This window comes from Somniosus microcephalus, chromosome 26 (genome assembly GCF_052327205.1).
Source record: "Somniosus microcephalus isolate GS21.2 chromosome 26, FLI_Smic_1.0, whole genome shotgun sequence".
NCBI classification, from domain to species: Eukaryota; Metazoa; Chordata; class Chondrichthyes; order Squaliformes; family Somniosidae; genus Somniosus; species Somniosus microcephalus.
Genome location: NC_141012.1, coordinates 32,114,419 through 32,128,041, shown reverse-complemented (window position 1 = coordinate 32,128,041; position 13,623 = coordinate 32,114,419). Strand labels below are relative to the sequence as shown.

General features: G+C 41.0%; 1 protein-coding gene across 1 annotated transcript; it reads left to right on the top strand.

Annotated features, from left to right (window-relative positions):
- The first annotated feature begins 6,888 nt into the window (after window positions 1-6,888).
- bsx (brain-specific homeobox) lies at window positions 6,889-12,068 on the top strand. The gene is made up of 3 exons (XM_085968253.1): window positions 6,889-7,150; window positions 10,100-10,290; window positions 11,811-12,068. Exons 1-3 carry the CDS (start codon window positions 6,889-6,891, stop codon window positions 12,066-12,068), a joined length of 711 nt encoding a protein of 236 aa, XP_085824379.1.
- The last annotated feature ends 1,555 nt before the right edge of the window (window positions 12,069-13,623 follow it).

Here is a 13,623-nt window from a genome sequence, read left to right as displayed (position 1 = left end):
AAAATGTTTTCCACTGATCTATACATAAATGCATGGGTACACACCCTATATACATGTGTGTGTGTGTGTGTGTGTGTGTGATAGGGTATACACATATATATAGTAAAAATGCAGTTTGCAGTAAATGCAGCATATAGTATATATATGTGCAGCTTGAGTTAAGTTTAAACAAATATTCCTGTAACATTAACTGTCAGAATTTCCTGCTAAATCCATTGAGTAAACGGAAAATATACAATGGCTGGAAGTGATACGTGGCGGGGGGGGGGGGGGGGTGGTTTCAGGTTCTAATCACCTGGGGAAAAACTCGGGTAATAAATGACTTTATTCCGCTTTGGGTTTTAAATAACTAAACAAGATGTTCACATATTATCCTCTCGAGATTGAAATATCAAGTATAAGTATGTATAGTGCACCGAAAGGTACTGAATCAGGGGAGATGGGATCCTCCTTTATTGACTAGACACTGAATTATTCTTATATAATAATAAAACGTTGTATTTTAGAACGTGTTCATAAACCCGTCCGAAAGTCACGCTGATTTGCTTGCAAACTGAGTGGAATGTTCTAACTATATCATGTCGGGCGGGCACCAGTGAACGAAAGGGTGAGACACTGACTGTATGCAGCACTCTGCAAGCACTGCACCAGCTCCAGGAGTTAACTCTTGGTCTGTCGCTGACACGCTGCACCGGCCCAATCGCTTTCAATGCCTGGAGGGCACGGGGGTGGAAACAGGCAGCAACCAGAACTATTCCGAAATGTTATTCGTTATCGGACCGTTTACATTCTGACAAGAGTTTAATCGCTGGCCTTTTAATAATGGAGCCCATCTTACCCCAAGTGAAGAATTCGCCTTTCACAGGGAAACATGGCAATTAAAGGTTGAAGCGATCTCGGTGCCACTTCAAGTTCAATCTATGGTGCCGTTCGGTTGCTGCCTGTTCCTCGACTCCTAATCATGTTTTCAGGAGTTCCAGGTGGAGTCGCGACCTCTCCCATTGTCGCTTTTAACCGGCTTTGCTCCGATTGTGTGCAGATATTTTTTTCAGCTAAATCCTTTGCAATTAGTATCGATGTACAAAGTACATTTTTATGTGCAAAGTGCGGACTCTGAACAGCTGCGAGTCGTGAAGTGCCTCCTACACTGTGTCAAATGGCAGACTAGATTATTTAGAGGTGCTTTGTGGAGAGAAACAAACCCATCTGACTTCAAGAGGAAGTGAGAACCTTAGGGTTTTTTTTACATATAATTTACAAAACGCATAGCAGTGATGTTAAATAATCCGGCTAGTTTACGGCTATGCTGCTAACAGCGAAATTACAAATTCGATTAATTGAAGAATTGAAGGGGATGTGTATATCTGATTATTTTATCTGCTACACTGTCAGCAATTTAGTGCCACTTTCTCGCAAAATTAAAAGCAGCACAACCTTCCAAATGGGCCAGGCACATTGGGAAAATACCTTCTCATCATTGGGCTGTGAACGTTTCACAATATGTGAGCGTGTAAAAATGGCAACGATTCTATTTAAACCTGTACGGAAAAAAAAGATTCGTATATATAGTGACAACGATGAGGGAATCGGCCCTGGTTGAGGCTGCCTGTTGCACTATGTCAATGCACTGGTGGAATAGGCGTAAACGGAATTGGCGTTAGAAGCTTTTTACAAGCATGTGTCGCTCCAGAGAAAAGGTGCTGTGCTCTGAAAGCTCAACAACAGGCGTCCTACTTGATGAGATGGACAATAAAGCGGCTTAGCTCTTAGTCTCTGCTCTGACGGCATCGACAAGCTGTACATTAGGACAATCCCATCGCCATTAGTTCATTTACGTTCCCATTTGCCCCTAACAGCAACTAGTTACCGTGTTGTGTGTGTGTGTGTGTGTGGGGGGGTGGGGGGGGTTCTTTTAAAAAAAATCAGTCTCACCGTATTGCATTCATGCTCAGGTCTGCCTGTGTACAGAATAGCAACAGTGTAGCCGGCCAGGAGCAAGAAAGGGCAGATAGAAAATGACACACATATTTGCAAATATATCAACAACAGGAAACGCTGGAAACACTCAGCAGGTCAGGCAGCATCCGTGGAGAGAGAAACAGAGTTAACTTCCAGGTGAACCGTGGAGAGAGAAACAGGTGAACCTGAAACGTTAACTCTGTGTCTCTCTCCACGGGTGCTGCCTGACCTGCTGAGTATTTCCAGCATTTTTCTGTTGTTGGTTCAGATTTCCAGGATCACCAGTATTTTGCTATATATAAAATAATCATTGTGTGTGTGTATGTGTGAGATGTGATGTGACAAGGACGCCGTTTATTCTGATTCACGTGATTTTCAGACCTAGTGAAGTGTCCCCTTCACTCACACAAAACATCCAAAACTTGCCTGCGTTGTACTTGCTGGGCAACTTGGCATGTATTTATTAAAATATTCTTGTTTACCAGCACCGTGGTCTCTTAAACCTTCATCATTTCTCCCTCACCCCGGCTCATACATATGGAAGACGTGACTCGCACTTGGTGAAGTAATGTTCTTTTAATGCTAATTGATTTCAGAAATTAATTTCTCCTACCTGCCTGATCGGATGGAACGGCTGTCCCCGTGCCCAAGGATTAGCACTTCCCTCGCTAACATCTTCCCTAATTATCTAATAGCATGGGCTGCGAGAATTCTGTCTCTGTTCAACCACTTTCCGCATTAATAAAAAATGATTGAAACTGTGATGGCAACTCGATTTCAACAAATTAGTGCGGGCACTGGGAGATGGAACAGAAGTACCTTCTTGTAATTTTCCCGAGTTTAATGTCAATAATTACACCAATTTGATGGGAAATGAGCTGAAATTATCTGCCGCTCTATTGAATCTTGCAGTGCAGGAGGAAAACATGAGTGTGTGAGAGAGACAGAAGAGTAAATAAAAGAGACGAGGGAGGAAGGGGAAATAAATCAGTGAGGTTAAGGGTTAAGTTTTTGATGAAAATATATACTCATAATAATTTTCTCATCGTATAATTGTAGGGATCCAATAGCCACCTAAATATGTATTGGACAGCGTAGGATTAAGAGATAGAAACACATATTCAAGGAAATTAAACGGAGCAAGGTCTAATGAACAGGATAGAAAAGACAAAAGATATCTTGGAACAAAATAAGGCATTTCAGATTAAATGTATGGACATCACAAGGTATGCGCTCGACATGCGGGGAACCTCGCCCGGATCGATTTGAATCGTGTGGCTCTGATGTGTGCAACGCTGCATCCAGAGAGGAGGCGGGGAACGGGGCGAATAAAAATAGCAACATCATTCTGAATGGTTTCCCCTAAATATAGAATTAGACTTTGGTGACCCATGTTAAGAATGTATACATTCCAATATCTTTCTGAAAAACGAAAATGTATTTTTACTTGACACACTGACAGCTCAGATCATTGGTAAAAGTAGCATGTTAAAATCTGCGAAATTTTAAGTCTTAATTGCGTTGCCTCGGATATATTGACGAACGATTCCTGCTTCTAAGTTATCATCTTGAAAGTGACCAAAGATAAAGTGACCCAGACATACTCCTCTTGACATTAAATGTTAAGGCACCTATTAAAACTTTAATTATAAGTCATGAAGTTTCTAGGCAGGGTGCTGCCTTATACCGTCCCTTCGCCGTCCCTTTTGTGTTGATGTGGCACAGTTTCAGATGCACGTCGCGAGCAAAGCAGCAGCATAAATGAACAAGTCAGTTTGCTTGATCTAGTTCCCCCCCAAGTGTAGCTACTAGCCTGCAACGCTCAGCCTATACATCACAGCTACCCTGCTCGCGGCTTCTTGCACTGAGCTGTATGGCAAAGGACTTCTGCTCCCGTCCCACTCCTGGATGGTTATTTTTTTAATCATAAATGACTGCGAGCTCTCTCCTAGCATTAAATCAATTCAAGTGTAATTCCTACACTACAACAGTGACTACACTTCAAAAAGTACCTCGTTGGCTGTAAAGCGCTTTGGGACGTCAGGTGGTGGTGAAAAGCGCTGGAGAAATGCAAATCTTTCTAAATTTAAAGTATGCAGGTGGCCCAATGCACCATCCGGGCACATTTAAGCCTAGCGTCGCAACAGGCCGAAGTTATACTGCACCTGGTGTGAAGCTTAAGTGGGTATGAAGCTACCTGCTAGAACTGACCTCCAATCACTTGTATTCAGCGCAGTCAGGCTGAGCTCACTCAGCTGACGCCCAAGTTACACTAATACAAAAGCAAAATATTGTGGATGCTGGAAATCTGAAATAAAAACAGAAAATGCTGGAAATACTCAGCAGGTTAGGCATCATCTGTGGAGAGATAAACAGAGTTAACGTTTCAGGTCGATGACCCTTCTGATGCTGCCTGACCTGCTGAGTATTTCCAGCATTTTCTGTTTTTATCCCAAGTTACACTATTGCTTTCAAGTTGATGCGCATTCTAAACTTAGGAACGATTACAAAGAACTGTACAGAGGATTGAGGTCATTGGGTCCATCTAGGGCATCCTTTATACGATCATACGAAAATTATGGGCAGATAAAGACCAACTGGTCCATCAAACCTGCCCCACACTCGTGATTAGACACTTGCTACCCCACCCCCCGGCCCCCAGCAGCCGTGTAACCTCCTGGGAGAGGCAAAAAAAGGGCCAATAAATCAATAAAACTCTAGGAAATTCCTCTCTGACTCCCTCAGGCAATTGAAACCAGTCCAGGAGACAAGTCTATAGAAATCTAGGATCCCATAATCACAAAGACCAACACCTCCCCATCTCTGCAAATATCTAAGGACACATAAATATGCAAGATAAATACATAAATACTGTGGCTACAAGAGCAGGTCAGAGGCTGGGTATTCTGCGGCGAGTGTCTCACCTCCTGACTCCCCAAAGCCTTTCCACCATTTACAAGGCACAAGTAAGGAATGTGATGGAATACTCTCCACTTGACTGGATGAGTGCAGCTCCAACAACACTCAAGAAGCTCGACACCATCCAGGACAAAGCAGCCCGCTTAATTGGCACCCCATCCATCACCTTAAACATTCACTCCCTCCACCACCGGCGTACCGTGGCTGCAGTGTGTACCATCTACAAGATGCACTGCAGCAACTCGCCAAGGCTTCTTTGGCAGCACCTCCCAAACCCGCGACCTCTTCCACCTAGAAGGACAAGGGCAGCAGGCGCATGGGAACACCACCACCTCCAAGTTCCCCTTCAAGTTACACACCATCCTGACTTGGAAATATATCGCTGTTCCTTCATCATCGCTGGGTCACAATCCTGGCACTCCCTTCCTAGCAGCACTATGGGAGTACCTTCACCACACAGACTGCAGCGGTTCAAGAAGGTGGCTTGCCACCACCTTCTCAAGGGCAACTAGGGATGGGCAATAAATGCTGGCCTTGCCAGCAACACCCACATCTCATGAATGAATTTTTTTTAAAGAGCAGTGAAACCACCTTTAGAAGGTATTCTCACACTGCCTTGACTTTACGAAGGCGCAGAATAAGTACAGTCTAGTGTAAAGCCATGTTAAATATGACCGCAGACTGTCCGTTGGGCTATTCTGGCATTAGGAATGAGCCAGTCTCCCACCTTCTAACATTAAAACGGGAATAGGCCAGGAAGGAAACTGGACACAAATGCACGTAACCAAACTCTTTCATTAGGAGGACTTAGCAAAACTGAAATCTTCTGTCTGCGCTTTGCACTGTACAGTTAAGTAGCTTAATGATAACCTTCTGAATCGGAACACGATTACACCCCCCCCTCCCTCATACACACCCGCCAGGCCACAATATGTGCTCCAACACTTCTTACCTGCAGATTACCTATTAGATTTTTCATACCATGATCTTTAACAAGTGGATAGTTTTAACAAATGCAAAGTATTGAAATATATTTAGTAAATGCCGATCAACCTGTATTGTGGGTTTAAATAATTTTGTTACTCCTGCAAATGATTGTATTACCCCTTTGTCAGTAGTACTAAGTCAAAGACAATTCGCTTCCAAATATTAACACCTTACATCATAAATGGAACAAATTATTTTGTGATTGTTGTTACATTCTGTATCTCTGTAATGCCCGTGCACCATATAATGCAATATGCCCAAATATGACAAGTGGTTGCAATTCCATTTTTGAATTATCTAGGGATCTAATCGGAAGCAATTTTAACAAAGACAAACATCTCTTCAATCTGAACAAAACGCAAAGAACAGCAGATCCTGGAAGTTCTAAACAGAAAACGCTCAACAGGTCAGCATCTGTGGCGAGAACAGACAAGTTAACCTATCAGGTGTGGACCCTTCGCCAGGACTGTCTGCCCTCTCTCTCCACAGATGCTGACTGACCTGCTGAGTATGTGTTCTCTCTTAAACTTGACCCTGTTTGCTGGAGCACAGGTAGGCTTGGGAAGATTGAGCAGGTACAATGGGCGGGAGGTATTTCTGATGGCTGGAGAGCGGAGATCATTTTAGAAATTGATGACGCAATTTAGTTCAGGAAAACAATTGCATTTTTAAAAAGCCTTTAAATTGTTGTAATTCACTGAAATGGCCTCTTTCAGCACCTGGGCCAGCTCCCGACAACCAGCGCTACCTGCGCCAACATCCCCAGCCAGCTTGCTGATTGATTCCTATCCTCCGCCCTTCAGCTTCCCCATTGGCTGATCGCAGTCCTATTTCATGATGAACTGCAGCTCTTTTACTTCAGTAAATAGTCTCCCAACCTCCTACAAACCTGTTGCCTCTAAAATAAGACATTCCGCCGAGTCGCGGCAATAAAAGACACGTCGAGCTTGCCGGAGGAGTTTCCGTCACAAGAAAGCTGCAGAAAATCCCCTTTGGACTGAGGGCATTCAGCGAAGTGGAGAGATGAACCTGAATTTCACGTCCCCGATACATCAAGTTTCTGCCCAGCGGCCAACCTCTTTCTTCATCGAAGATATTTTACTGCACAAACCCAAGCCTCTGAGGGAAGCTCCTCCCGTTTCTTTTGCCAGTTCCTTGGCGTCCAGAGTCCCTTTGCTAGAGTATGGATACCCTATAATGCCAACCCCGACCATCCTGGCACCTCACCCTCATCACCCACTCCACAAGCCGGAGCATCATCACCCTTACTTTCTCACAGCCCCTGGTAAGTCTACCTGTTGGTCACTACATGATAACTGAACAGTGAAAGGGAGCACTTATGGGCGCTGGAATAGGAACGCGATTTTAACTTTAAAAGGGTATTTCCCAGCGTGTGTATAACAACCTCTGTACGGGTTGTGCACTGAATATGTGGAGACAGCCACCTTAAAAGCGTACTGTCATACTTCGTGTCTTTTATTCAAAAATAAATGTTTTCAAAGGTTTAATGGAGTGCATTATACTATTTAACATTTTTCGCAGCAGGCAAACTTTTCACAAATGTGTTCTAGACATCAGAAATCAGGTTACAACTGCGCAGTTTAGGGGAATATATATGAAATCGCGTTACAGTGCAATTTCATAAAAGCTTTGGATACTTCATGTAACAATGCAATAAATCAATTTAATCAAACGCTCAGGTGCAGAAACAAGGCGCGGTCTAATGTCCAATTGATTTTGGGGCTGCAATTCCTGTCAGGGAAATAATGCGTCATATAAGGAAATAGGAAATCTTGGTTATATACAAAACTTTTATTTCGAACTACGAGGCAAAGATGAATTTGAGGTTTTTTTGTTAAAAGGACGCCTGTTTCAAAGTGGAATTGTTGTTAAAGTTTGTTACTTTGTTGTAGTTTGAGCGTAATCTGATGCTCAAGCTGTGTACAAATACAATTGACAGCGATTAAAACTATTTCATTTTATGAATGGAAGCTCTCGTACAGACCCGTTTGTTTCCCACAGGCGCGAGGAATACAATATTCAAATTTTCAAAGTGCTTTACTCACCGTTTTTAAATCCCCTTTTCTTGAAGGCATTGGTCTCTGCAATATTTTAAGGCAATTATTTTAAAACATGTGTCTCAAACGAAATTGCTACATTTGCAGTTGTTTTAACCGACCTTGTGCATTGCTGTTTCTAAAGCCTCGGTTACTTCAAACTTTAGTCATTGTGGAATTTTTGCAGCGCGCCTTTTTTCTTGATTAATTCGCAAAATTGATTATTTTTTTTTAGGGTAAGGGAGAATCCAGCTTCTCCTGAGCCCCGCATTCAGTTCTCCAAACAATCTGTTATAAAACAGCCACCTTTGCATTCGGGTAACATGAACACGGCCATCGGATAAACTGCATCCTTTCGCCAGGGTGGAATCAAAAAGATATTCCAAAACTTCGTTCTGAAGAAAACTCTTGTTTTTAATTCTGTATAAAGTTAATATTAACGTGTTTGTTAAATGCATTGAAACGATCTAAACCACAACTGAACGATATCACATTTAAAATATTACTATTCAAAAGAGAAAAACAAAATCGCATTTATAATCTGTATTCAGAGTATATTTTATAATATGAAATATAGCTACCGCAGATTGTGGTTATTAACCTTGTATTTTAAATGTCATATTCATACCAATATTAGCTTTGCTTATTTAGTTACTACTAATTATACCGATATTGGACCACTAGACACACAACAAATCATGTAAATATTTTGAAATAGATATCTGGGGAACTGTAGAGTGGGTGCAAAATACCGGTCGTATTATTCAGCTGGCGCGAGTGAGTTTGTACAGGGGCAAACGCTGATGGATGTATCTATTAGTAGACCATCTTTAAACTGAAGTGCAATAAATCCTAGAATATTATTGCACATTCAGGGAGTTAGTAATCATAAATATGCAGATTTCCACCCTAACTAGTGCGAACTGTTGCGTGACTGGGACACGCACTCGCCTCCGCTACCATAAATTAACTTCCCAATCTTTGAAATGAAATGGAGTTTGGCCTCTTCTCGAATCTAGGGTGTATTTCAGAGCGGCAACCGGCCCTCATTTGTATCTTAACGCTGATTTTTGTAACGCACGGAGACTGCTTTAAGCAAAGAAACCCATAATAGTTCATAATGTTAAACCAACGGGCAATTATGATTCTAGGAGAGACGAAAGAAAAGAGCAAATGGTCAAAATATAGCCATTAATTTATGGCATGTCTGTTTAGAATGTAACTGATCAGCTACTAACCTGTAACAAGAGCAGCCTTTGTTAAAACCGCATAAACTATTCTAAACTTCTTATAAAGTGTTACAGACGGTGGGACCTGGTGGGCAAGTTGAGGAGAGATATCGATATCTGTTTACCAAAGTCATTAATGCGAATTTCATTGTTCCACACCTCGTTTCATTGCTTGAAAAAACACACTAAATAATTAGAGACATGGGTTCATCTGTAACCGACACGTCTACAACATCGAATGTAGCTCAGTACAGTGGGCAGGACTGCCCTGCTCTACAGGTCTGATACAACGGGCCTTACAGATAGAACATGCGTTTAATTCCATTGCCGTACAAGGACCACAAACACTTCAGGGCGAACGCGAACTCGTTCAGTAAATCAGTGAATGTAGAAAATGAACCCGGAGCGTTTTGCTGGCAAAGGTTTGGCAATTCTTTAAACGACAAACAGATAACCGTGTCTCTAATAGACTAACGTGTTAATAAACGGAAATCACAGCGATGGAGTACTTCGATTTTCAAGTTTATCATTGTCTTGTAACAGAGAGGTATTTGAGCAGAAATTATCATTAAAGTAAAGGGTCAGATAGTGTCAGGCACACGCTATCGGCAGTGTCTCCTTGTTGTTTTCGTTTGATTTTAAAGTCCAATTTAATATTCATTGCTTTTATTGTCTTGTTCTAAGGATATGTATAAAATCTGAGCAGAAAGAATATTTAAAAGGTGACAGCATTCCTAAGGGCTGTTGTAGGATGTGTTGCCGCCGATGCTGATGTAGTGAGTGGCCAATTTCTGCCGAATCTTGGAACAGAACGGTCATTATAGGCCACACAACTCTGTGAGCCAACTGAGCCAGGCTCAAATAGTTGCATAAGGAATCTTTGACTATGGGGAATACTGATTTGGGAAGGATATTCATACCGGAGTATTGTCCCTTTGTTATCAGTAGGTATGCATGTGCCCGCTCTCTTCCAACACCCGCCCGAGCTTCCAGGCAAACATTGCAGGCGGCGGAAAGCGAGGACCGTCTTCTCCGACTCGCAGCTCTCAGGGCTGGAGAAACGCTTCGAGATTCAGCGCTACCTGTCCACCCCGGAGAGAGTGGAACTGGCGTCGGCACTCAGCCTCTCGGAGACACAGGTACAGCCGGAGGGAGGGAGGGAGGGAGAGGGTGAATAAAAAGGATACCGTGCCGTCCTCCAGAGATCTGAATTCCACTTGCCCAGATATAAACAGCTCTTTAAGACCGCTATCAAAAATAATGTCACAGCACGCACACCAATTCCATTTGAGAGAAGTCAAAACATTGAGATCTTCGAATACAAATCGACTGAGATAAAAAAAAACTAGTGGAAAGAAATTCTAGCAAATATTCCCAGAGAATTTGGCCTTAGTACAATGAGATGAGATATAAGTGAGCAGCTGGCTGTTGATTCAATGTTAAGATGTGTTTCTAACTGTGAGAGCGAGTTGCAGTCCAGGGATGGGCCCGGTACATCTATCAGCCAGAGCCGCCGGCCCATACCGATCACACGGCCTGGTCACCACAAAGACACTTCAAAGAAAAGTTGAGTGGCCCCGAATGGAGTTTAATTCGGACAAGTCACCGCTTCTGTTTTAACCCAGCCCCTTGTGTTTTCCCTCCAGAAGTCAGAAGGCATAAAACCACTTCTCCATTCGATTCTATTTGTCTCCACACGCTTGTACCCATTCACAGATTGATGCTCCCAATATAACCCCCCACTCCCCCGCAAAAAAATACATAGAAACACCATCACTGAAACTTGGGAACACCCACACTTTTAAAGTCATCATCCGGAACACGAAACTAAACTCAGAATGGGATGCTTTAAAATGTAATCTGCAGATTCTGAAGAGATTACTCGTATGGAAAAAGTGATCATATAAAGTAACGGCACGTTATCGGACTTGATTGAAAATGACTGCAGTGAAAGTGGGCTGGCAATCGTTTGTTGGAGATTGTTCTAATCGAAATATGTTTTCACACGTTCAACGGTTCATCCACTGCACATATTTTCACATTTACTTTTCGAATTACTTCTGAAATTAAATACTATGCGAATTTATACATTTTTTTCAAGCAATATCTGACGCTGGGAATTTCAATTTCGAACTTAGAGATATACTATACACGTTTAGTGTTAGCTTAGTAGTCATGGTGCCGAGTAATTTGTGGTGATAACACTTTCTCAAGTCCGCACTGAAAGCAAGCGGACAGTGAAATGCTTCTTGTAATATTTTTAATCCACAAAATCTTGCACGTGGATTTATATTTGCCAGGTAAATCTTTCTGTCGGTGAGCATCCAGTGTGTTTCTTGACACGCTGTGTAATTACATGTTTATTACAAGACATTTAATATAATTATGCATTCATATTATGTTTTAAACAGAAATAAATCGTGTCAAATATTTCTATAAACATTGAAAGGCGAAATATTGGATTTGGTTCTGAAAAAATTAAACATTGGAACCAAGAAGCGATTCCATTGAAAAAATTCCTAAAATGTATCTGCATCCCAAACTCTAGTCGCTGCTAATGTGGAATCAATCCGCATTCTCGGCCTGAAGTAACCTCACTGGGTCAATCGTGATCCCGTCACCTCCAATAATCTGAGCTTCTTGCTGGTGTATTTTCCAGGTTAAAACGTGGTTTCAGAATCGAAGAATGAAACATAAAAAGCAGTTAAGGAAGTCTCGGGATGACCACGGTCAGAAAAACTCACCCACCGACGACCAGCGTCTCGACTCCAGCGTCAGTGAGACGGAATTAAACCAGAAAAGTTCCTCAGAGATTAAATCCTTAAGCAGCCAGAGCGCCTTTCTCTTAGAGGACCATGAAGATGATGTGGACATCATTGAAGATGATGATATTTGTTCTGCTGACCATGCAGTGTAGAATAAGATTCGCGAAATAAATACTACATCGCAAAGAACTACTGTCCACATGGGAAGTACTATGAAACTGCTGGGGTTGTGAGGGGGCTGAGAATATCAATGCTACAACACCGACCTGATGTGACAACCCCTGAAACATATACTTCTGATAGCCTGTAAATCTGATGTTCTTTTCTGTATATAGTTAATTAACGCAAATCTAATATTTATTTCAAGTTTATTGTTGCAAATAAATTCGGCTGGAATGATGCCTGATTTATCGATACTATATTACCAGCTGTTAGTTTTTTTTGGATCATTTTCTAGAACTTGTAATGTAGAATGTCTGCATCTTGTCAACGATTTTAAATTATATTCACGTTAATAAAATATTAATTTACAAGAAATTAAAATGTAATTATTAACTCCTGTAGCAGCATTGAAAGGTTTGGCGTCCAAAGCACCAAATGTTACATTTTCAACCATGTATTCGGTTTTAAAGGTGTGGATTTTAATGTTTTAAACCTGTCTGCTCTTGATCGGAATTTCAGTTACATATTCTCAACCGATTTCCCCACTAAGGCAATTAATTTATGTAATTACGATTTGAAAAAAAATACAACACATTGCTAAGGTTTTAAGCTAGGACTTGTACATAGAAATGCGGTGTTGGATTTGTACATATAGTCTGCATTTATTGATTCCACATTTCAGTACAACTTTTCTTATTAATAATACAAATTATTTGACACTATACTGTACGTTATTTACTGTGTTTTCGGCATCAGTTGTGTAACTAGATAGCTTGAATAATCCACCAACTAGAATTTCAAACACGGAGAAAAATCTAGTTTGTGTTATTCGCTCTATAATATATACTGTATATGGTATTTTCTATATAATATATGGTATATGTAATCTGTATAATATATAGTGTATATGCTATTCTAATATACTGTATGTGTTATCCTATGTATAATATATACTGTATTTATTACTCTATACATAACATATACAGTGTGTTGTACTCTATACCATATATACTGGGTGTGTGTTATTTGCCAATAATTTACTGAAGAACACAAGGCTGTGCCTTAATACTTATGTGATACTTGTACTCGGGTTGAATACAATCAACCATTCTTATATCCCTTTGTCTACATAATGTCTCCCTGCACTCAATTCCCTGATAGTGTTGGTAAAGTTACTCTAAACACAATGTTCGAACTGTGACTAAATAGCACACACAGTATTTCTTATAACAAGAAAACAGCCAAGCAGTCATTTAAAGGCAGTAATACTGTTCAGGCTGCAGAAGGTGCTTTTAAATTCATTAAGCTTCAAACTCAGTTGATTGATGTCAATATAAACCTTAATGGAATTAAATTATTGCATTTTAACATCGTTTTGGAATCTATGATACCATACTCAATTATACTTCATTGAAAATGAAGCACTTTGGGATATCCTGAGGTCATGAAAGTTGCTATATAAATGCAACTTTTTTATTTATTTTCTTTAACAACGACTATCATGTACATGAACCCTGATAACAATAAGACATCAATTGAAACAGA

Excerpts from the sequence above, each read along its gene's own strand:
- bsx (XM_085968253.1), top strand. The coding sequence starts at position 6,889 with ATGAACCTGAATTTCACGTCCCCGATACATCAAGTTTCTGCCCAGCGG. Across the intron at positions 7,151-10,099 it reads TTACTTTCTCACAGCCCCTG|GTATGCATGTGCCCGCTCTC; the intron begins GTAAGTCTACCT and ends TGTTATCAGTAG. Across the intron at positions 10,291-11,810 it reads TCAGCCTCTCGGAGACACAG|GTTAAAACGTGGTTTCAGAA; the intron begins GTACAGCCGGAG and ends TGTATTTTCCAG.